At 37.3% G+C, this 25,150-nt stretch overlaps 1 protein-coding gene across 5 annotated transcripts; it reads right to left on the reverse strand.

Annotated features, from left to right (window-relative positions):
• Positions 1 to 251: 251 nt before the first annotated feature.
• Positions 252 to 20,983, reverse strand: P2RY10 (P2Y receptor family member 10). Of its 5 annotated transcripts, none has more exons than XM_025372765.1 (4): positions 20,815 to 20,983; positions 18,457 to 18,505; positions 13,978 to 14,120; positions 252 to 3,462 (listed from the first exon to the last, which is right to left on the reverse strand). In XM_025372765.1, exon 4 carries the CDS (start codon positions 3,447 to 3,449, stop codon positions 2,430 to 2,432), a length of 1,020 nt encoding a protein of 339 aa, XP_025228550.1. In that variant the 5' UTR covers positions 3,450 to 3,462; positions 13,978 to 14,120; positions 18,457 to 18,505; positions 20,815 to 20,983; the 3' UTR covers positions 252 to 2,429. The 5 variants fall into 5 exon arrangements, with proteins under 5 accessions (XP_025228550.1, XP_025228548.1, XP_025228552.1 ...); XM_025372763.1 differs by lacking the exon at positions 13,978 to 14,120 and adding an exon at positions 20,515 to 20,592 and having other exon boundaries at positions 20,815 to 20,978; XM_025372767.1 differs by lacking the exon at positions 18,457 to 18,505 and having other exon boundaries at positions 20,815 to 20,978.
• Between the last annotated feature and the right edge of the window lie 4,167 nt (positions 20,984 to 25,150).

Below are 25,150 nucleotides of genomic sequence, written 5' to 3' on the forward strand. Positions count from 1 at the left end.
TTGGGGGCAATGTTTAGCTTCAGTGTTGACTTTTTGAAAAACTAATTCAAGGATGTATGTTTTGATGTCTTGTTTGTCTCAAATTATGTGCTTGTGACAAGCATAGGAATAACTGTTAAAATTGTTGTTTATTGTAATACCTTAAAGCAATTTCACTGATTTCTTGCACTGCTATGTCATCAGCTGAAGCCCTGTCACATTTTCCTTTGGCATTGTGTAAGATATTCCCTTTAAAGTTAAAGAACCAATTGTCGATTGCTTGAATGTTTTTATGTTTTTCTCTCTCACCACATTAGAGATTCACATGTCAAAAAAATCTCAAAGATTCCACTTAAATGGTAGTCAAAATAAAAAGCATGCTGTTTAATTTGCCCACTATTCCATAAATCCTGTGCTTGAAGAACTACCTTTTGTCAACCACTTGAAAGCAGGGAATATGAAGTGTGACTCTTGAGAATTGTGGTTCCATTTCTCCACAGACATAGCAGGATGTGTAGTTCCAAATGGGTTTCTTCCAAAGTCATATCCTCAGAGTAGGACTGTCTATGTAGTCATTCCAATAATGTTGCCATTAACTACAAGCACATCTGAAAACCCTCCTAAGGAAGTGCCATTAGATCCGGATTAATAAAATACAAGGAAAACCAGTTTAATTACTTTGTAAATGCATAACTCTTTATTTTCCCAGTGAGAGATCTTTTTAAAAAAATTCTCCTTTTTTTGCTATTCATTCTTCCATAGTCACTCTGTTCAAATGAATACTCTCAGAACTATTACTTCCTTTCTACTCCCTTCACACCAAATGTCTATATTATTTATATTGCAGACATAAAAGATAAGAGTGATGAAGCGAGCTTCATAATATTCAACCTGATAAGCTGAGGGATTGTTTGTATTCAAATTTTTTAAAATGGTGCTGAAACAACACCCATAACATTTGAAAAAAATAAGATAAAAAGATTGTCAGAAAGAGGACATATACTTTTCTCATATTTATGATGGATAATACTTTCTGCTTCTAATGCAGATATTGTCAATTATGCTCACAGAAATCTTCTTAAAAGTTTCTAAAAAACAAATTCGTTTACAATTTTATATAGTTATATTTAGGAAAAGTGAGCTTAGGTGAACTCCACACAAATTTCCAGGTTTTATAGAATGTTTATCACCCTATAGAGTTTCTTTTTTCACCTACTTATAGGGTTTGTAGGACTTGTATCATGCCTTAAAATATACATTTATTTTTAGAAATAATGAACTATTTGAGTTTCCTATACTCCTTATCATCAGGATTCTCTACCTTGGAACGGTATTAGGACAACGCATCTATTTACCACTTAAGACCTTGCAATCTGAAGCTTGACGTGCCAAATCCACAACCCACAGATTTTTTGGAGAATTCCAGGCAAACCATGTTGAAATGGACTTGATCTCATGTGGCTTAGCTTTAGTGTGTGTCTTCATCATTGAAGGGTAATTTAGTATAGACCTGATAAATGTAACAACAAAAAGAAGGGAATAACATAAGCATATATGGTGTATTACACTGGACCAATTTTGGCTAACCACTGTTGATCCTGAGGCAAATTGCTTAACCTCTCTGAAGTTCCATTTATTCATTTGTATTGGCAATTTCCACAGGTTTATTAGGAGGGCAAGATGAGATATTATGTGTGCAATAGTGGGAAGGGGATGAGAGATAGAAGACTACAAATGTGATGCAGTGTATGCTGCTCGGGTAATGGCTGCACCAAAATCTCACAAATCACCACTAAAGAACTTAATGTAACCAAATACCACCTGTACCCCAATAACTTATGAAAAAAAAGAAACTACCTAACAAGGTGACAACCCAGAGCACAATAGGCACCCAACACATTTTCAAGGAATGAATGAATTTCCATGCCTTTTCTTTAGTAACAGGCTTGTGGTCCTGAAATTTATGTACATGTTGCTTGAATTCTTCACACTGTCTTGCTTGTTAGAAAAATTTATCGTTAGAAGGACTAGACATTTTTACTCTCACTCAGAATTTAAGGTCTTTATATGAAAGCTATTTTTTTTACATGCTAGGACAAACTCACATATTTACTGTGCATTATTAACAATAACTTACTTATTGAAAAAAATTTAAGGTAAAAAATTCAACTTTTATTTACATCTGTAAAAATTTGATCTAGGTTTCTTAAATAAGAAAGTGGCTTGAATTTCAAAGCGGAATCAGGTAAATCTATTTTCTCTTCCTCTCTCACATTTTTCACACTCTGCCTTCACCATCACACCTCTGTTGACTGTGAATATCACACAAAAAGTACTTATTTCTGTTCTTCACAAGGTTCAATTAAAGAAATTGGTTTTCAACTCTGGCCTTTGGGAAAAAGACAAGGAATGTAGGTAAACAAAGTCATAATTAAAGAGATATCTTAATTTTAGCCAATCATTGATGAACCACTCTCCTTGCTCATGAGGCGGGAGCGGGTCACAGAACTGCCATGGCGGGAGAGTTGGTCACGAAACTCTGAAGCCATAAAGTAATAAAGAATTGGATCCAGAAGGCAGCAGAGACTTGCAAGGCACAGGCAAAAGGGGTGGAAATACAGTGCAATTCGGACAATGGGACAACTGCTAATGATGGTTTCCTTTACCATGGTGTAAAAAATAAAGTTAATATGATAGGGAGTGAAGCAGATGAAGAAGACTGCAGCACACATGAACACCATCCGCAGTGCTTTCTGTCTCTCACTGATCCCTTGGAAAGCCATTGGTGGCTGTCTCAAGGATATAGTAGTTTTCCAGGTACACCATGCAATGATGATCACGGGGATCACAAATCCTGCAAGCTCAGCAACTGTAATCATCCCGACCAATGCAACTGCATTCATTTGCTTGTATCCAAGATCAGCAAAGCAGGACTTGTTGTTGTTTAAGTCTGTGCTTCTCAGGATGGGAAATGGCAAACAGGCAGTACCCACAATGATCCAAATGGCAGCACTGATGCCCACATCGTACCTACGCTTCCAGTCTCTGGCCCTGAAGGGCTTGAGGAGAAAAAAGCACCTTTGAAGACTGATGCACGTCAGGAAACAAATGCTGGCATACATGTTGAGATACTTCAAGTAGAAGCAGAGCAGGCAAAGTCCTCTCTGGAAAGGCCAGTGGTGGCTGATGTAATAGTAAATCCGGAGGGGTAAAGATAGTACGTGGGCAAGGTCAGCCACGGAGAGGTTGATCATGAAAATGATGGCTTTATTTTTCTTGCTGATGAAGCGGCACAGAACCCACAAGGCTGCACTGTTAGCCAGAAGACCAGGAATGAATATGAGGATATAGGTGGTGGCATAAAGGGAGTATTGAAATTTCACATTAGTGACATTACAGTTAATCTCAGCAGTGCTGGTACTGTTGCTACCCATCTTGAATATTTCAGTATATTTGTCAAGGTAAGCCATGGATTTATGGTTCCTGCCCAAAGTAAAACAAAATAAAGAATATAATGGTTAATTAGTCCTTTAGTTAACACCGAGATCTCTCTTGTATACTTGCAGAGGCACAGACTATTAGAATTAGAAGAGACCTGTTTACATATAAAGAATTAGAGGCTCAAGGAAAATACAGTACTGATCCAAAGTCACCCAATGTAACAGTTTAGAAACCATAAAATTGTCCCACAACTGCCCCCCACCTGAGATTCTCTAAGTTGTATTTTGCAGGTAAAAATGTCTTGAAATATTAAATCTTTTATTCTGATCACAGCAAAAACAGCGTATAATTCGAGTATATTTTGCCTCCAAATTTGTCTTGTCCAAAGCCCTGGTTAGATTAAATACTGCTCACTCCCAATTGCCATAGTAGAAATTTAGCCTCACATTTTAGGTTCCCATGCCTGTCCTTTGTCTGCCATTTTGTTCATTGGGTCCTGGCTTCTTATCTTGGAACCCCAGCACTTGAAAAATGGTCCTGCCTCCTTAATCCTGCATTGTCAGTGTCCTGGCTGATTTTCAAGACCTGAGAGTGTGACTTCATTATTCTATCATAATAACTTGTGACTCTAGGTTATCCTGCAGTTTGTCTTTCTCCCTAGGCTTGGGTATCCAAATTTACATAAAAAGTTTTAATACAACATGAATTTAGAAGCTGAAATAGAGTATTTTCCTTTGTATAGTCTTGGAGGGGAAAACACCAGTTCTACCTCTAAGTAGAATCCTGTACTTGTGTGGTAACATTCACATGACAAATTATCCAACAGTCACAATGAACACTGCTTTGGACACTAGCAAAAGAAGGACTTTGAAACCATTTTTGAAGACAGTTTAAAATGTAATGCTTTCTTTATTCATTAAAGTAATCGTTATGAAGAGATTCCTTCTTTTTTGGACTTCCTTAATCATATTTTATGATTTAGTATGGTTTTTATTATGTGTTATATTAAGGTATAGAGAGAGTAGAGTAATCTTTAGAGATTATCAGAGGCTGGACATGGAATTATGCTGATCGCCTGCAGATAAGAATGGTAAGAGAGCCACAGACGACTCATTTTGCTTTAACTATCTTGTAGAATTTCAGACTGGGGAGGACCTTTGGAAACCATCAAATTCACTCTCCACATAATACAGATAGAAGCAAGGCCCAGAGAGAGGAGTTTATTATGGCCACACAGCTGTTAATGGAAGATCTGAGACTTGAAATGGAAGGACAAGGGGCCTTGCCTCCATTCACACCCTTCCCCTCATCTTTGTTCTTCTCCCCATGACAAAGTTCACAAACATAACTTCTGTGCATATTGCAGGAATGTTTACTGTATTTCGAGCTAGAAGTGGAAAAAAACCAATGTACTGAGGTTGTTTCTCAGAAGAGGAAGGGTTTCTGTTGTTTATTGTTTTTATTTTGTTTTGTTTCAAGTAAGTTTACAAAAAACAAAAGAATAACCTGGTTTTAGATTCTCCCCATAAATAACAGATTGTCTTCCTATGTCATGTTACGTCCTGCTCCAGAAAATAGAGTTGTGCTAACAAAAACATAACCTCAAGTGATGAATTCACAGATAAAGGAGTGTGGATGTTATGAGCTGCTCTTACTGTAAATTATTCTTTTGCTTTTCCCCCTGTTTTATTCCTTCTCCCTATTTGTCCTCTTATTTGTGATACGTCTTAAATAGTCATGCAGTCATCTTGCTTATGCATGTGTTACTTAGAATGGAGGGTGGAAGGGACTCTCACAAGCGGAAAGGCAGGAAATAATTATCATATTGTGACCATCAAGGATGTATCCCACAATCTGTAATGGAAGTTTTCAAGTGTATTATTTAATTTAATTTAATTTTCACAACTGTCCTAAAATGTAGGAACTATTATCACCCTATGATCTAGATGAAAAAACTGAGCTTCACAGGCATTCAGTAAATCGCCTTAAGTAGCAAAGCTAGAAAAAGGGTAAAGATAGGATTTACTATCATTCCTGGCTTGTTCTGAAGCCTATGGTATTTCCACTATGCCACTTTCCTCTCCCTGACTAGGAGGGACTACTTAGTAGAATTCGGCTATCTTAATTATTACTCCACATGCCTTTGCATGCTCATAGCTTAGCTCCCACTTATAAGTGAGAATACCTGGTTTTTGGTTTTCCACTCTTGTGTTACTTCACTTAGAATAATGGCCTCCAACTCCATCCATGTTGCTACAAAAGACATTATTTCAATTTCACTGTGACATGTGAAGAGCATATTGTGGCAGAACCATTCTGATCCCATAGTAGGAACTTACATAACACTGGAATTCCTCTATTTGGACAATCAGAATAGAAATAAACATCTGTCCCTACTTATGCCACATTGTTCCCACCCTACCACCTACTTTGATTTTAGTATTGGCACTGCTTCTACTTTCAACTATTGTCCACACACAGGCTGTGAGAGAGCAAAGAAAGATCCATCAGTGCATTACAATTTCAGGAACTAAGAACTGTTCATAACCATACTCCCCTGCAGTCATACTTCCACTTTTGCACTTAAAAGAAATGGCTGTTTGTTTTAGCTTCACTGGGTGTAGAAAGTTTCACTTACAAAACAGGCACGTTCTGTTCACATCTTCCTGCTAAACAGCAGAGCCCAATTATGCCAGAACAGCAAGCTAGACGTCAAGTTCACACCTTTTTTTTTCTTTTCTTTTTTTAAATGTGGGTTCTTATGTCTCTGCAATTCACAGTTCATTGTGAGCTTAGAGATTTGCATGGCTTGTTTCCAAAAACCTCTTTTTTGCTTCAGGCTAAAGGGAAGGTAAGAAGGATTCCCCCCCCCCCCCCCCGCCCCAGATCTTCTTAGTGACCGTTAGATGTAAAATCCCCATGATGAGGAGAGGCAGAAGGTATTTATTTGGGGTTGAGCAGAAACAGAGACTCTCTTGGAGGGAACATTTAGCTTGCTGTGGACAATTGTATCATTTCTGAAATATAAGAAAGAAGAAGCTAAGGAGCGACTAACAAGAAAATCCTGGATGGAAGGACTAAAATCAGAGTATACGCCTCTCTGTTCCCTCACTCCATCTCTCTCTCTTAACGTCTCTCTCTCTCTCTCTCTCTCTCTCTCTCTCTGTGTGTGTGTGTGTGTGTGTGTGTGTGTGTGTGTGTGTCTTTCTCTTCCTCTCTCTGTCTATCTACGAGTCTGGCTCTATTGTTGCCTATTTGTGGGCAATTTGCTCCCTTTGTGCTGTCAATTTGTCTCCCCTCCAATCTGGACATATTCTTGGTTCGTGTCTCATAGGGATGTGGGATTGGTGATTCATTCCTGAGTCTGTGCTTCCCTTTTCAGTCAGTGCCCTCACTCCCCTCCCAGACACTCAAGCTGGAAATTAGGGAGTAATTCTGACCTTTGCCACTATATTTCCTCCCATAGACAATAAAAAACCCAGAAAACCCAGGTAATTCTTCCTTCCATGTAAAATCATCTCTAATCTATCTCCACTTCTACTGTCACCATCCTAATACAGGCTGCTGTCATCAACCCTATTGACTATTGCAACAGCTCCCTTACTAAACTGTTTGCATTCCAGTCCTTCCCCAAAAGTTCATTCTCCATACCATGTTTAACATTAAGTATAACTACCACTTATTTCGGGTTGCCTTTTATTTACAGGTTAAACACCTTATTCATTATCTCATTCATCCTCGCAGGAGCCCTATGATTATTTCCACATTGCAAATGAGAAAATTGAGACTCAAAGAGGTTAAGTAAGTTGTGCTGACATCACAAAATTCACATATCTGGTTCCTTTTAACCTCAGTCTGTGGGTCTGAGAGACCTTAACCACCCACTCGATCTAGGTAATCCTATACATCATTACACACTCTCACACTCTCTGCTCTTTCTCTTTATAGTATCAACATTTGCAATTTGAGTTTTTTTTATTTGTTTATTGGTTATTACTCTCAGTGTGCTGTTAAGTTCATCAGTGCCACAAAAAGATCTCCTTTGTTCATCACCATATGGCCAGGACCTAGCCTAGTAAGCATTCAAAGAACTTATAAAAAGCATAATTGAACTGAACTGCTTACACAGTAGTTCAAAGTTTCTGTTTAGAAATATTAAGCACAAATTAAAAACCTTGATATATCAACTAATACATTTCTGATGCCTACTATTTCCCTAAAATGTTTTCTTCTGACTTGGGCTGCTCCTATCAATATTCCCTGCACCTATTCTTTTCACCTCAGTAAAGCAATACCTGTAGAGGCCTGAGAAAAGAGAAAATAAATCATTTAGAAATCACAGGTGGTCAGACATACCCTATGGGTAGAAACCAGCACAATCCAAGATCTCAGGGTATCATCAATACTATTATCTGGACCTCAGGTAAAGGACAGTTTTATGATTTGCTTTCATAGTTATCTCAACCTTTTATTTTGGTTGGTTGTCATTCTGTGAAGGAAATCAGAAAATGACTTGCTATCCACCTACACATGGGACCTGAAATGGGAGTGAGGAGGCTGCATCATATAGTCACTAAAGTTCTCTACACTTGAAAAGAAAACATAAAGGGAAATAATTCTATTTACTTTTTTCCATGGCTTTTTGAGGACTTTGGCTGCTTTAAAGCCCACACTCAATCAGCATATATTCAATAAGCCTCATCCTATTAACTATTTGCTAGGTTCTATGGAGAATATAGAATCATCCACAATGATCTGTGTCCCTGAGAAACTTCTTGTCTTTTAAAGGTGAAGGAAATAAAAATATTTCACCCTAAAATATATTTACTTAAAATACTTTGAAATGATTGCCTCAGGGCTCACAGACTGAGGTGGGGAAAATTTGCATCTGCAAAGAATCTCCATTAATGTAGCTATGCCTCTCCCATTCTATGCTTTTCTCAGATCCAGCAGAGATTGAGTCTGACATCTTTAAAAGTTGGAAAAGAAACATTTACCATCTATTCTCTCTGACAGAGGTTTCATCTATAACAAGGCCAACTCTGTCACCAAGCCTCTCACTCTCTTCCTCCAATAACTTGTCTTGCCACTAGAAACTGTTTTTGAAAATACTCTGAGTCTACATCTATTCTGTAATTTCAAGATAGTATATAAGCTTTTCTTACCTATTGGGAAATTGAGTCTTCATTCTGAAGGCTCCTGTGTATATACTTTAAATAAATTTGTATTCTTTATCTCATATTAATCAGTCTGCCTCATGCCAGTGATTTTGTAGCAAACCTTGAGAAGGCCAAAAGCCTATACCCCCACAGGGGTAACATTTAAAAATCTCTAACATCACAATCAGTGAATAGCAACAATTGAAGTGAATGGCACAGGTGATGAGAATCCCTCATGTTGGCACAGCATCATTCCTATGAATTAAGTAGGAGAGATACCAGTCCGATTTTAGCTGCTAAAGATAATATATAGGATTTAAATAGAACAATGGATAACTCAGGAAAAGTGAGGTAAATTTTAACTTTATCTCTTCCCTCACCACCATCTTTATTTTTCTCTCCAATCCTGTTCCCGTTTTCTGCCACGATGGAGAGAAAAATAAAGATGGTGGTTGGGGAAGAGATAAAGTTAATCTCACTTTGTCTGAAGTATCCATTATTCTTTCTAAATCCTAGCAACCTTTCAAAGCTGAGGTCAAGTTCCATCTCTTCAAAAATTCTCCATAAGCATGACCGTTTTTACTGGTTATTATCAATATATTTCATCTGAATCTTAACAGTTTGTGATTTCATCCAAGTAGAAGTTCTGCTATGTGGGTGTCCTATATGCTAATGGCAAAGGATGATGGAGTGAAATGGGAAATTCCAGAGAAAAATAATACATGGTTGTTGCCTTCAATAAATTTACAGTCACATGGGATAGTCATAAGTTAACTAACCATAACAGATTTCAGAAACATTTCATGAAAGAGGTAACAAAGACATTTCTGTGGAAGCAGAAGTAAAGTCTGCATAGAACAGAAAGACTGGAAGTCAATTTTTTAATAAGTAGTTTGAGGAATGGGTAGGATTTTGGAGAAGAAACGATGAGAAAGATTTCCAGCGATGGATAAATAACATCCAAGGGTCACAAAATATAAAAATGAATGATATATTGAAAGAAATAATAATAATTCTATCCCAGCTGGTGAATAGGATAACATAGTGGAGAGGGTGGAATGGGAGGTATGAGTCAAGAAAGGGAGTAAAAGGGAAAAGAGACTATAAAGGTAGATGGGATTAGGTCATGAAAGATTTTTAATGCACTTCACGAGGAATCATTGAAGGATTCTGTAAAGAGATGCGATATCACCATACTTGTGTTTTAGAAAGGTCGGGCTGCTGGCGGGGTGTGGTGGCTCACACCTATAAACCCAACACATTAGGATGCCCAGGTGGGTGGATCGCTTGAGCTCAGGAGTTTGAGACCAGCCTGGGTAACATGGCGAAACTTCATCTATACAAAAAAATATAAAAATTAGTTGGGTGTGGTGGCACGCCTATGTGGCTCCAGCCACTCGGGAGGCTGAGGTGGGAGGATTGCTTGAGCCAGGGAGGCAGATGTTGCAGTGAGTTGAGATTGCACCACTACACTCCAGCCTGGGTGACAGAGAAAAACCCTGTCTCAAAAATAAATAATACTTTAAAAATGAATAAATAAAAAATAGAAAGGTCACGCTGGCAACCATGTGGAAGATGAATTGAAGAAATGGGACACAGGGAATCCAAATCGCTTTGGGAGTATATAGGAAGACCAACAGTTGAGGTTTGCCTGTGACTGAGGGTTTTTTGGGACGTAGTATTTTCAGTGCTAAACCTGTGACAGTCCAAAGCAAAGGGAATAGTTGGTCACCTTATTATATTAGAATTTAAAGTAAAAATCAGATATGGAATTGAGCAATTTTCAAGACTGCTTGAGGAGTCAAAGATGATTTCATTTATAAAACATGTTAAAAAAAGGTATCGCAGTTTTGCACTTTTCCAAAGCAACTTCATATGCAGCAACTAACAGCATTCACTTCTGCTGATAATCTGAATAATCCAGCATATAAACAGAACCAAAGACAAGAACCACATGATTCTCTCAATAGATGCAGAAAAGGCTTTTGACGAAATTCTACAGCCCTTCATGCTAAAAACGCTCAATAAATTCGGTATTGATGGAATGTACCTCAAAATAATAAGAGCTATTTATGACAAACCCACAGCCAATATCATACTAAATGGGCAAAAACTGGAAAAATTCCCTTTGAATACTGGCACAAGACAGGGATGCCCTCTCTCACCACTCCTATTCAACATTGTGTTGGAAGTTCTGGCTAGGGCAATCAGGCAAGAGAAAGAAATCAAGGGTATTCAGTTAGGAAAAGAAAAAGTCAAATTGTCCCTCTTTGCAGATGACATGATTGTATATTTAGAAAATCCCATTGTCTCAGCCCAAAATCTCCTTAAGCTGATAAGCAACTTCAGCAAAGTCTCAGGATACAAAATGAATGTGCAAAAATCACAAGCATTCTTATACACCAGTAACAGACAAACAGAGAGCCAAATCAGGAATGAAATTCCATTCACAATTGCTTCAAAGAGAATAAAATACCTAGGAATCCAACTGACAAGGGATGTAAAGGACCTCTTCAAGGAGAACTACAAACCACTGCTCAGTGACATAAAAGAGGACACAAACAAATGGAAGAACATGCCATGCTCATGGATAGGAAGAATCAATATCGTGAAAATGGCCATACTGCCCAAGGTAATTTATAGATTCAATGCCATCCCCATCAAGCTACCAACGAGTTTCTTCACAGAATTGGAAAAAACTGCTTTAAAGTTCATATGGATCCAAAAAAGAGCTTGCATCTCCAAGACAATCCTAAGTCAAAAGAACAAAGCTGGAGGCATCACGCTACCTGACTTCAAACTATACTACAAGGCTACAGTAACCAACACAGCATGGTACTGGTACCAAAACAGAGATATAGACCAATGGAACAGAACAGAGTCCTCAGAAATAATACCACACATCTACAGCCATCTGATCTTTGACAAACCTGAGAGAAATAAGAAATGGGGAAAGGATTCCCTATTTAATAAATGGTGCTGGGAAAATTGACTAGCCATAAGTAGAAAGCTGAAACTGGATCCTTTCCTTACTCCTTATACGAGAATTAATTCAAGATGGATTAGAGACCTAAATGTTAGACCTAATACCATAAAAATCCTAGAGGAAAACCTAGGTAGTACCATTCAGGACATAGGCATGGGCAAAGACTTCATGTCTAAAACACCAAAAGCAACGGCAGCAAAAGCCAAAATTGACAAATGGGATCTCATTAAACTAAAGAGCTTCTGCACAGCAAAAGAAACTACCATCAGAGTGAACAGGCAACCTACAGAATGGGAGAAAATTTTTGCAATCTACTCATCTGACAAAGGGCTAATATGCAGAACCTACAAAGAACTCAAACAAATTTACAAGAAAAAAACATACAACCCCATCAAAAAGTGGGCAAAGGATATGAACAGACAGTTCTCAAAAGAAGACATTCATACAGCCAACAGACACATGAAAAAATGCTCATCATCACTGGCCATCAGAGAAATGCAAATCAAAACCACAATGAGATACCATCTCACACCAGTTAGAATGGCGATCATTCAAAAGTCAGGAAACAACAGGTGCTGGAGAGGATGTGGAGAAATAGGAACACTTTTACACTGTTGGTGGGATTGTAAACTAGTACAACCATTATGGAAAACAGTATGGCGATTCCTCAAGGATCTAGAACTAGATGTACCATATGACCCAGCCATCTCATTACTGGGGATATACCCAAAGGATTATAAATCATGCTGCTACAAAGACACATGCACACGTATGTTTATTGCGGCACTATTCACAATAGCAAAGACTTGGAATCAACCCAAGTGTCCATCAGTGACAGACTGGATTAAGAAAATGTGGCACATATACACCATGGAATACTATGCAGCCATAAAAAAGGATGAGTTTGTGTCCTTTGTAGGGACATGGATGCAGCTGGAATCCATCATTCTTAGCAAACTATCAGAAGAACAGAAAACCAAACACCGCATGTTCTCACTCATAGGTGGGAACTGAACAATGAGATCACTTGGACTCGGGAAGGGGAACATCACACACCGAGGCCTATCATGGGGAGGGGAAAGGGGGGAGGGATTGCATTGGGAGTTATACCTGATGTAAATGATGAGTTGATGGGTGCTGACGAGTTGATGGGTGCAGCACAGCAACATGGCACAAGTATACATATGTAACAAACCTGCACGTTATGCACATGTACCCTAGAACTTAAAGTATAATAATAAAAAATAATAAGTAAAAAACAAAACAAAACAAAACAAAACAAACAAAAAAATCCATTCACTTATTTCTTATTCCAGTATTTTTCAATGTTGTACTATCTGCTAACCCTCATCAATTCCTAACTCTTCAAATGGTTTTCTTTCTCTAACATAATGACTGAGCTTCACTACAAATTGCGCTATACTAACTTGCACCATACATTTCCAGAAACCTTCAATATCTAAATGCTTCAATTTCTCCTAGTCTCACATAGCATGCCCCCTCACCTTATTTTCTCCTGTGTCTAACCCAGATTAAATAGTTGGCCAAATTATCCACTCTTACACAAGAATACTCAACTTCTTTGTTCTTCTGCTGTACCAGCCTGGCAAGGTCCTAATCCCAGGTTAAGTCCACAACACATTTTCTTTCTTACTATCCAAGTGTCTCAATTATCCCATTAAAATACTAGTGTGTATTTGAAATGGCACAAGTAGAAATTAATGACCTCCAGTCTAAGATTATTTTCCTCTACTCTCTTTTTGCATGAACCTGATTAGTATCTTCTCCTATTCTCATGGTGGCTAATCAGCTCCTTTACTATTCTGCTAAAGCTTCTTCCTCTTTCTCCTGCTCCCAATCCTCCACTTTTCTCAGAAGACTGTTTTAGCCCTTAGCTCAAAGAGTAAATTGAGATTACTAGGTGAGAAGAAATCAGCTTCATCTATTGTCCTTTCCCAACACACATAATTTTGTTTATAGCTGCAATTTTCTTACTTCCCAACACAGTTGTCCTTCCTGTTATTCAAGATGAATTATCACACTCTTCTTACCTCCCTCAGGATTCTCTTTCATTGATTGTTCCTTTTCACTCCTAGAAAATCGTGGTTTTCTACACTCTTAGCTAGATCTTTGTCATCAAGTTTCTCCAACTCCCAAAGTAATTTTCTTGTCTACGCACCTTATTCTAGCTCTTTGTTGCCTTCCTGCCCTTCTATCCATAGTTGTTTCCACCAGTTTTTTTTCTTTTCCTCACCCTATATCCATTCCTTAATGCACTTCAAGGTGGAATACATATCCCCACAACCTCACTTCAGTCAGTACTTCTGTGGTTGTGAATTAACCAGAAAGAGGTGAGAATAGAATTCCCAGTGCCTCCAATGCCAGTCTTACAGATGTAATTACTCTTGGTACCTCTAGTTTGAAGTGCTCTGTCCAGGGTACATGTTTCCTATTCCAAAGGTCAGCACCATTAAAAGAGATGCCTTTTCACTTGAAAGAAGGGTCTGTTGGTGAGTGCCAAATCCTGAAGGGAATGACCAGAATAGAGTTTGAATCTAATAAGAAAAGCAGAAAAATCACCCACCATCTCTGAAATAACAGGATTCACTTACAAAGTGTGTCCCTAAATACTATACAGCCATAAAAAGAATGAGATCATTTCCTTTGCAGGGACATGGATGGAGTTGGAAGTCATTATCCTCAGCAATCTAATGCAGGAATTGAAAACCAAACACCACATGTTCTCACTTATAAATGGGACCTGAATTATGAGAACACATGGACACATGGTGAGAAACAACAAACATTGGAGTCTGTTGGGGGCTGTTTGGTGAGAGAGAGCATCAGGAAGAATAGCTAACGGATGCTAGGCTGAATAATTAGGTGATGGGATGATCTTTTCAGCAAATGACCATGACACACATTTACCTCTGTCACAACCCTGCACATCCTGCACATGTATCCCTAAACTTAAAATAAAAGTTGAAGAAAAAAAATGGAAAGAAAAACAAAGATCAAAGTATGTCTCTAAAGATATTCCTGATAATACAAATGGCACAATGTTATGACTAAAACTTCATCATATTCCTTTTTTACCTGGAGCCCAATTCAGAGGTCAATACTTTACTTCTGTCTCAATATCACATCTCAACTCCCATTTTTTCCTTACATCAGGCAACCCTACTCTCACTCCCCTCTTCTTCAAACTCCTACTGAATTTGTAGGCTGCACTGTGAGAAGGTAAGACTACAGAGCATAGGCACATATTAACAGAGCCTTAGGCATTTTTGCTTGTAAAGTCTCTCCCATGAACCACTCTCCCAAACTACAGCCATAATCTTTCTCCTTTCTGCTACTGAAGAAAATGTGGTCAAAGCAAGAATAATAAGGTTTTGGTCTAAGAAATCTGAACACCTAAGAGCTTAAAAGCAGGCAATCCAGCTTTCTATTTGAAATCCAACAGGAATCCCTTAAGCTTAATTAGGAATTTGGTCACTGAAAACTTTATTTTGTGGAAATAACTAAATGTTTTCTCACAATACAAGTGTGTGGCAGGTCTTTAAATGTGATTCATTGGAGCTGAGTCCAAAACCTTACTAGATACTAGTACCATCTACCCCAAAGCAGCTGCTTTTTCCAACCAACTAGCTCAGCGTTGTGGTTTTCACAAAGTTACAGCCAAAGTGAGCTTATATTATTATGGCATCAGAATTTATATTAGTTTTCTAAGTCCCAGTGAAGAAATTTCCACATCCTGTCAGTAACTAGCTAAGTGCTATTCACATGTTACCTCTAATCTTTGTAAGAATTCTGAGTTAATTATTACTATAATCCTTTACAGATTAGAAAATGGAGTCTCAGCAGGAGTAAGTGACTTTCTGCAAGTCAGAGTTATTACGATTTTAACTGTAATAAGGCTTTTCATAAGCACAGAAAGCTGAAGTTATTTTTAACTGAATAACTTATTATATGGACAGAAACATATTTTAAAGTGGTATTTCTGTGGATAAGACTGTTCCTCGGAGATTAAAAAAAAAAAGCTATTGTTTTCGGTTCTAGTTCTAGCAGTTTTATGTATACACACTATGCATATAAGGCAAATTGCCGCCCACAAGGTGTCAGGATAGGGTTATATCAAAACTAACGTTCTTTATGGAGTTGTGCTTATGAATTCAAATTATAACAAATCTGCAGATAGAAGTACTGGAAGAATTTCCTTACAACAGGAATGATCTGAGTAGGACAAGACTTGCTGTAAGATAGAGAAGACTCAAAAGCAGTAGAATTTTTAGAAAAGTGTACTGGATTTGTAGCTAAGATACTTGGATATTGGTAATATTTAAATACTCTTTGTGCTGCTCTGATATGCTCTTTCCCTTCTGTGAGTTTCATTTCCTCATTATTAAAATAATATGATTTAAACTAGATGACCTTTAACTCCCTTCTAGCTCTCATTTGGCATGATTTCATGAGCATTCCCCCTCTGAACCCTGCCCCTAACTAATACCATCACCACTGCGATGCTGCCACTTATGCAGCTGGTACCAACTCCATAATCTTCGCTCTCAATCTTCCCCGTCTTTTCACCACTCATCAGTAAGTCACTGGCACCACTAAGTAAACATGTTTATCAAATTTACTTCTCCATTTTACTTGATGCTGAGGCCTGTCTGTGGGCTTGTCATCCTGGGAGGAGAAGAAATAATTAAACAGAAAAAAAAGTTGCTGATGGGGGCCCCTCCCACTCTCTAGAGGACAACTTTTAAATGTCATCTGGGAACTTAACTTGCTTTGCCTCATCTTACATTTTTCTTTTATTTTTAACCACTAAATTTCACATGAATTATCCAAAACAATCTGATCTCCATGACCCCGGTGTTCTTCATTCAGCCACTTACAACCAGAACCAAAGAGTAGCAGCTAGAATTGAAAACTCTGCTGTTTCCTGAATAAATCTATATCAACTCCAAATAAGCCTGTTTGACATCCAAAACACACAAATTTGGACACATTCTGCAAGTATAGACATTTTCCTCTGTTAGGGGAAGTGAAAATTATTTTTATCCTTAAAATGAATTAAAGCAATTATGACCACTACCAAGCAACAACTTAAAGTTTGAATCTGAACTTTTACGCATGAATCTGTATTGGATTTTCAATCATTTAGGAAGGTGGCCTAATTAGATATCATTTTTGCAGTTGTTGCAGCATTTTATGGGTGGAAATAATCATGTTCTTTGGGAAGACCTGGTATCATATCATGTCTCAGTTGTTGGCTCTCTGGCCTGAAACAATTCACTTCATATCCCCGGGCTTCAGTTTCCTCTTTTGTAAAATTAGAATAGTTTCTGCCACATAATTTGTTTTAAACATTAAAGAAAAATGTGTGTGAAAATAATAATCTGAGTAAACAGAAAACCCCCAGAATGGGAGAAAATATTTGCAGACTATGCATCTGACAAAGGACTAGAAACTAGAATCTACAAGGAACTCAAACAAGTCAGCAATAGAAAAAGAAATAATCTCATTATAAAGTGCTCAAAGGACATAAATAGAGATTCCTCAAAAGAAGATATACAAATGCCCAACAAACATGAAAAAATGCTCGACATCACTAATCATCAGATAAATGCAAATTAAATCCAGAATAAAATAGCACCTTACTGCAAATCGCTATTATTAAAAAGTCAAGAAAAATAGATGCTGGTATGTATGTGGATAAAAGAAAATGCTTCTACACTGCTGGTGGGAATGTAAATTAATACAATTTCTATAGAAAACAGTATGGAGATTCCTTAAAGAGCTACAAGTAAATCTACCATTTGATACAGCAATCCTACTAATCACAATTGCAAAGATGTGTAATGAATCTATGTGCCAATTGACTAATGAGTGGATAAAGTAAACGTGGTATATATATACTATGGAATACTCCTCTGCCATAAAAAGGATCGCAGTAATGTATTTTGCAGTAACTTGGATGGAGCTGGAGTCCACTAGTCTAAGTAAAATAATACAGGAGTGAAAAATAATAATAAAAAAATATGTTCCCACTTATAAGTGACAGATAAGCTACGATTATGCAAAGGCATACAGAGTGATATAATGGAATCTAGAGACTCAGAAGGGGGAGTGTGAGACAGGCTAGGCATAAAAGTATTACACATTGGGTACAATGTACACTACTCGGGTGATGGGTACACTAAAAATCTCAGAATTTACTGCTATATAATTTATCCATGCAACAGAATAAACACTTGTAGTTCAAGAAAATACTGAAATAAAAATTAAAAAAAGAAAATGTGTGTAAAAGTACCTATTTTCATGTCTGATACCCAATAAGCATTAAAGAAATGTGAGTTCATTTCCTCTTTATTTGTACACAGAGTCATCTCCAAGGGCCTTTGGTTGGATCCTATACATTTCTTAATTTAGAAAACCCCCTAAGAAGTGTAGTTGTAGCAGAGGACTAGAATATCTAGAGCAGTAATTTTTAAAGTGAAAGGGTAGAAAATAAGTGTTACTTGAAAAAACATATTCCTTATTATAACAAATGTATTTGGAAAACAAAATAAAAAATGTCATTATTGTTTCTACAATAAAGACTATGAAAGTACAGATCTACAAAATCTTCTTAGCTGTTGGGAATTTAGTACTTGGAAAATGTCAATGTGATGGAGCAGATTTTTCTACAAGTCCAGGGTCTGGTTCCTAGGAAGGCAAGTTCACAGTAACCTTGTAGTGAAATGTTTATGTTTCTCAAAGGGAACCTTGCCTTTAAAAGATTGAGAAATGCCGATTGAGTGTCATTGTCACTCTGGAAATCAGATTTCAGAAAGTTTTATCTTTTTTCTTGCATTTTCTCATTTTTTAAAAAGGGAAATTGCTTACAAAGCATTTGCCTGTGGTCTAAAAGTTGAAGCTCTCATGATGACATTACCTGAAAGAAATATAATGCCAATTGGGAAAGGATACTCAGTTCTCTTGGAGATCTGAACTACACTTCCAGAATGTCCTCTCTAGATAGATTTCCCTATTAAGATTCCATTATTCACCACTCCATAACATTTAACTCTTCGTAAGTATCTAACAGTCTAAATCAAATCATTGGATTACTAGGAAGGAAATTAGAAACCATCTATTCCAAGCCCTCTCCCATTATAATAGATGAGATTATTGAGACCCACAGAAATGAAATAACTCACCAAAAGCCACACCAGTCATTGGCAGAACTTGAACTATAACATAGACTTCTGACTCCTTGTGTATTGATATATCTATTTTATCACTCTACCTGTGATGTATATGAATTGATACTAGGAGAAAACTTCCCCACAAAATATACTGATCTGAAGAATAAATAAACCTTTTTGCCAAAAGCTTTTAAAATAAATCATAGACCCCCAGAAAGCCATTGCCATGACTGTGAGAACTTTTAGAAAGTCTCATTTTACTATAAACAGCTCTGTTCTCTTTGCTTGAGCCATTACAGAGAGCTATAGTATAGATAGGCTGGCCCCATTTTTTTTTTTTTTTTTTTTTTTTGAGACAGAGTCTTGCTCTGTCTCCCAGGCTGGAGTACAATGTCACAATCTCAGCTCACTGCAACCTCCACCTCCCGGGTTCAAGCGATTCTCCTGCCTCATCCTGCCCAGTAGCTGGGATTATAGGCGCCTGCCACCGCGCCCAGCTAATTTTTGTATTTTTTAGTAGAGATGGGGTTTTGCCATGTTGACCAGGCTGGTCTTGAATTCCTGACCTCAGGTGATCCACCTGTCTCGGCCTCCCAAAGTGCTGGAATTACAACGTGAGCCACCAAGCCCAGCAGGCTGGCCTGTCTTTTGAAACCCCAACTCACTTACTTCAAACTAAAACAACCCAGAAATGTGTTTATTCATTTGGTGTCTTCAGATTTGAGTAGTCTGTACAACTTGAACTCTACAACTTTCCCAGTTGAGCCCCAAAATAAACTGCATTTGGCCAGAGAATCTGTGTTCAACAGGAACTATTGCAAAAACAATTGAACCAAATGTGTGATCTGATTCTGACTACAGTTTACACCATTTTCCACCTCAGTATACCTGCATGTCATCTACTTTCATAAGTGATTAATTTTACTGTGCTGCAATTGCTAAGAGATAGATTCTCCAATTAATAGACATCATAATGACTCCACACATCCATTTGAACAACTTAAATAAAAATATTCTCACTTTCAGGATTCTTGGAACTGAGCCTACTCCCCTGGAAAGCACAGCCAAATCTGGTATCATTCTATCTGGACTTATCCTGGTTCCAATTGATTTGGCACAGTCTCCCTTCAGGGATTCCTTAGCTGAAAGTCTCCTTTTGATTTAGTTATCTTATCTCAGAAGGAGAGAGGTGCTAGTATTCAGAGTAATAGCAATAATAACTGAAAAAATGAATGCCTCACTCATGGGCTCTGCTATCCAGTAAGGCTGAACTTCAGTCAAAAAGTAGCTTTCAAAGGATCAAGGAACCACTCTGATCAGACTCTGAAGTCATCTGGGATATTTTCTCCTTTCCTATGACAGGGTCACAAATAAATTTACAGTATTCTCTGGGAGATGCAGACTGCTATAGGGGAAAGGGAACATGAATTTAAAGACACAGGTCCTAGACCCACCTATACCACTAACAAGCTGAGTGAACCAAAGTGTCTTCACTGTCTCTCAGTTACCCTGACTGTATTGTGAGGGATTTGGATCTCTACAGGCCCTTTCAGCCCCCAGAATCTATTATCCTACTTTCTACTATTTGTCTCAGTATCTCTGAAAGCTAAATTTTCCAAAGCAAGGATTTTATACCTAAAAATTTTTCTTCATTATGCAGCTAGATAAATTATACACCATAAAAAATTAAATTTACTTTTATTGGCTGAATATGTCAAGTTGTCCCAATGAGTCTCACTGAATATACTCTTCTTACCACTTTGTGCCATTTTCTCTGGTCCCACTCTATAAAGAGCGCTCATAAAGAGTGAGCTGCATCACAGACTCCATGCTCCTGGCATAATGAAGAAGACTGATGGCATTAACGTTAACTCTGGACTCTGTTCAAATTCAACGGTAATTATCTTTGCTCCTGTTGTAAGACGTCTGAGATGAGAAACCAGTGACAATTTTAATACAGACACTGGCCGCACATACACCTCTGTTCTGATCTTTATGATCACACCAATCTTCCCACATGAAACCACCAATCCCCAGGTGCTAGGCATTAACTTACCCTGGAGTTTAGCTGGGAGAGGCACTCTTGTTTCTTTGCAGGGAGCAAAGGGTAAAAAGCTTTACTCTGGCGGCATGGATCCTGCTGATAACTGACACATTTGTTGTTGAAAGAGGAAGTTGAGTTTATCTGGTGTCTCACCACAGAAACCTTATTTGCACAAATGAAAGGTAAGTCCCTTGAGCAAATGACGTTACTCAAACTTTTTTTTATTTCATTGGTGCAGAGAAATTAAAATAGCGGGGAGTCAGAGGCTATGCGTACTAACACAATGGCTGTATAACAGCCTTCCTCACCCTATCTCCTTCCTTGAAAACCAGCATATCTAGATTTTCACTGATTCCAGTAGGTTCCATGGAAAGATGAAATTTTCAGGCAAATCTAAAGATTGTTTACCTAGTAACAGGAAAGCTGCAGCTTGTGCGAGCCTGAGGGGCAAAGGCTGAGGAAACCTAAAAAATACAAGTCAAAATTAAAAACAGTAGAAGTATCATAGCTTAAGATGTTCCCTCCGTTTGGAGTGCCCCTCTCCCAACCCCTTTGTCTCTAGACTCACAATTTAACACATAGTTTCATTACTTTTGTGTATTTACTATCCATTTACTGGACTGCACACTGCTTGAGGGCAAAGATCATGTCTGATTCATAGCTGTATTCCCAACTTGTCCAGCACAAGGCATTTTCATGAACTGTTATTGAATGAATACATCTGGGAATTAATGAATAAACAAATGTTCAAAGAATACATGAATAAGTAAATGAACATTATTGATTACAGGGTCTCCCTCCAGTGTACTAAAATTCTGGTATTTATGTGCAACATATATGAGGCCTTCGAAATTGTGTGAATACAGGAAGATCATACACTTGAGGACTATAGTGTCAACTAAGTTTGAGAGTAGTTTTGAGAAACAAGGTTTAAAATGCAGCACAAACCCCTGTTGGCATGTAAGGGAAAGATAAGCTGTCAGCATTGGAAATTAAGAGCTTGGGATGATTGACGGAAATGTCATAACTTGTAAAGACTGGCAAAGGGAAAGGGTAGTCATCCTGGCTGATGTATGTCAAATGAAACAAGTTTAGCCTTGCAATCCGCTTCTTAATTTTGATTTCAAATGTTTATTCAGCTCCTATCTTTTGTTAATTTAGGTTTCTGACTTGGAATCCCTACTGAAAAGAGAATACACTGACAGACCAACACACATCTCAGTCCATTTGGAAGTTCTGTTCCCCACTATGGTTAGTGTGAGCCAGTTTTCCTAGGGTAAGATTCTTCTATGAACAAACAAAAAAGTTCCAGACCTGTTGAGCTTTGAAGACAAACCCTGGGATCCAGAAATAAAAGAAATCATTTTCTTACAATTGGCTACCATCACCACATCCCAGCTTTATTTCACAGACAAAACCTTCACATTGAGAGTAGGAAGCCTGCCAGATTACTTCATTTCTGTCTTGCACGCAAGTAGCTTCTTCTGTCACTGACTCTAACAAGGGAAGAAAAATAAAACCAGAAGTCAGTGTCTCAATTGAAATGAAGAAAAATTTTAACTTAGGTAAATTTTAAGTGTTAATTATTGATATGGTTTGGCTCTGTATGCCCTCCCAAATCTCATTTTGAATTGTACTCCCATAATTCCCACGTGTTGTGGGAAGGAGGTGATGGCAGATCTTTAGAATCATGGGGGCAGTTTCCTCCATACTGTTCTCCTGGAATTTAATAAGTCTCATAAAATCTGATAGTTTTATGAGAGGTTTTTGCTTTTGCATCTTTTTCATTTTCTCTTGCCATCGCCATGTAAGAAGTGCATTTTGCCTCCCACCATGATTCTGAGGCCTCCCCAGCCATGTGGGACTGTTACGTTCAATTAAATCTATTTTTCTTGCCAGTCTCAGGTATGTCTTTATCAGCAGCATGAAAACAAACTAATACAATTATAATGAATAAATCTGTGGAGAAACAAAGCAAGCTGATAACCTAACAGTCATCTCCAATTAACTTTTAGAAGAAAGTCTTTTTGTTACTAGATATGACTTATGGTCTACAAATCATTGTAAACTAAAACCAAGTAATAAGTACCCTAATTATAAGATTTTTAAAAGTAGTGCAGTTGTACTATTTTACCAATAGTTCTAAGTTCTTCCCTTATTCTTATGTATGTCATCAAAGTTTACTTTAAATGATGAATTATGTTTTCCATAGGCTGGGAAAAGTTTATGATTTGGTGCTTCAAAGGCTTTTAATTCTCTCTAACAGTATCAATAAATGAGGAGTGATAGCTATTGTTGAGGATGTTATTTATTACCATATATTGTGTTTCCTAGGTAATCCTAGAGCTCTATATGATTTAGTATGAGGAGAAGCTAGATGTTTTCCTAAGCAAATGATTAAATTTTATTTTTATGAATACTGACTTTATAATTGGTCATGTGTCTCTTTTTACAAAGTCAGATTAAAAATCTTGAACCAACATAGAATCTACTGGTAGCAACTGTGGAGATTTTTTATGGTGTGCTTTGTGGGATTCATTTTTATTATATCTCAATTTTTATGTCTTTGCCAATTTTTTCATTATTATTTTTTATCCACTTTAACTTATATTATCTTCTTATAACATTCTTCCTTTGAAACAACTTTCAGTCCTTTCTAGAACATTAGTGGAATCCAAAAAGGAAAAATAAAGGACAGAGTGAACTGTGAACCTCAATTATTTTCAAATTAGAACTAGTGAAATTAAATTGCTTTAGATAAAATACCTTCAAGAGATTTCCATGTCTGATTATGTATCTACAGAGTATTCCTATTCATTTTTGAAAACTAATCATTTAACAAATACTTAATGAACTACAACAATGAGAAATCTCTCCAAAGCTGTGGGGGAAGGCTGGGATTGGGAAGCAAAAACTACGTTTCCTATTCTCCAAGAGTCTACAGTTTATGTGACAAGTTAATTATTCATAAAATAGTTAGAAAATATAGCATAGTATATAATTTACTGTGAAATTGTGTGGAAATTAAGAAGATAAATTAACCATGGGCTGAGTCTGTTGGAGAAGGTTTTCAGGTCCTTTCTTGATGGGCAAGGTTTGCTTTAAGCAGTGTTTCCCAAAGAATAAAATGTCCTAGTGGAGACCTACCAAGGTTTTTGTATTTTAGGTGGTACAAAGAAAAGCTTAAACAATTTAAAGCTATACATTTATTTTACATATTTAAAATAAAATTAGCCATACAAATATATGACTTCTTAGATAATATTTCTTAAGAGGAGGCTAAAGTAGGTAACTAAATTTTAAATACTGTGATTATTCACAAAAAATCTACACAAAAACCCCACAAAACTGTAGAGGGTATGCCAATAACAAAATCTGTGGAGAAATATTTGAGTATCTGCAGTTTAGAAAATTTAAAGAGAGTAGAGAAGGCAAGGGATTCCAGGAGAGAGAAGGAATATTGCCAAGGACATGAATGAAGAACAAACATGTAGAATAAACATGTACTGTTTGTGTGAAAGTGAGGACAAGATTTTGTCTGACCCATACGGCATGCTGGAAACAGAGGGAAAGAAGCTTGGAGGATGGAGATCTACAAAAACGTCTTAGAGTATAGAAGCCATGGAATACAGGAAGTAATTGAAAGAATATAAACAGATCAGAGGAGGGAAAATAAAATGATTAGTTATTGAGTACTTTCCATGTCCTATCACCATTCTAGGCAATTTGCGCACGTCATCTAATTTAATTCATCAAACAATCCTATGGAGTAGGGACTAATATTATCACCCATTTTCTGCATTAATGAATTGAAGCACGGAGAAATTAATTAACTTCTCAAATATTGTAAACAAGGAAGTGGGAGAGGCAAGATTCAAACTCACATGTGCCTCGCTCGACAGCCTGCTTCCTTTCTACCATTCTTTGAATGATCACGGAGACAATAGTATACAGAATGGATTGCAGGAGGGGGCAAAACAGGAGGTGAAGCTCTCTTTTAGAGGATAGACCATTATATTTGAGGTAATTAGAGCCTAGATAGGGACAATGACTGTAAGAATGAAGATAGAGGATAGTTTCAAAAAAATATTTTTTTCAAAGAGCTCTTAAAGCTGTAATCAGTAAAATGAAAGAGGAAATGAATTTTCACAAATAGGAATAAATAAATCTTTCAAGGGGTTCAACTTTTGCATATTTTCCATTAAGACTTTTTTTGAGTCATATGATGAAGTGTATCTTCTTTCAGTGAGAAAAACATACTTTGTAGCTGGAAAAGAGGTTCTTTTTTCTGAAACCCAGAGACTTGTTTTGGAGGCAAGTTTACCACTTGGCCAGTTCTTGTGGGCCC

This window comes from Theropithecus gelada, chromosome X (genome assembly GCF_003255815.1).
Source record: "Theropithecus gelada isolate Dixy chromosome X, Tgel_1.0, whole genome shotgun sequence".
Lineage (NCBI taxonomy): Eukaryota > Metazoa > Chordata > Mammalia > Primates > Cercopithecidae > Theropithecus > Theropithecus gelada.

Excerpts from the sequence above, each read along its gene's own strand:
- P2RY10 (XM_025372763.1), bottom strand. The coding sequence starts at position 20,560 with ATGAGCGCTCTTTATAGAGTGGGACCAGAGAAAATGGCACAAAGTG. Across the intron at positions 18,506-20,514 it reads AGAGAAAATGGCACAAAGTG|GTAATGTCATCATGAGAGCT; the intron begins GTAAGAAGAGTA and ends TATTTCTTTCAG. Across the intron at positions 3,463-18,456 it reads AGACCACAGGCAAATGCTTT|GAACCATAAATCCATGGCTT; the intron begins GTAAGCAATTTC and ends TACTTTGGGCAG.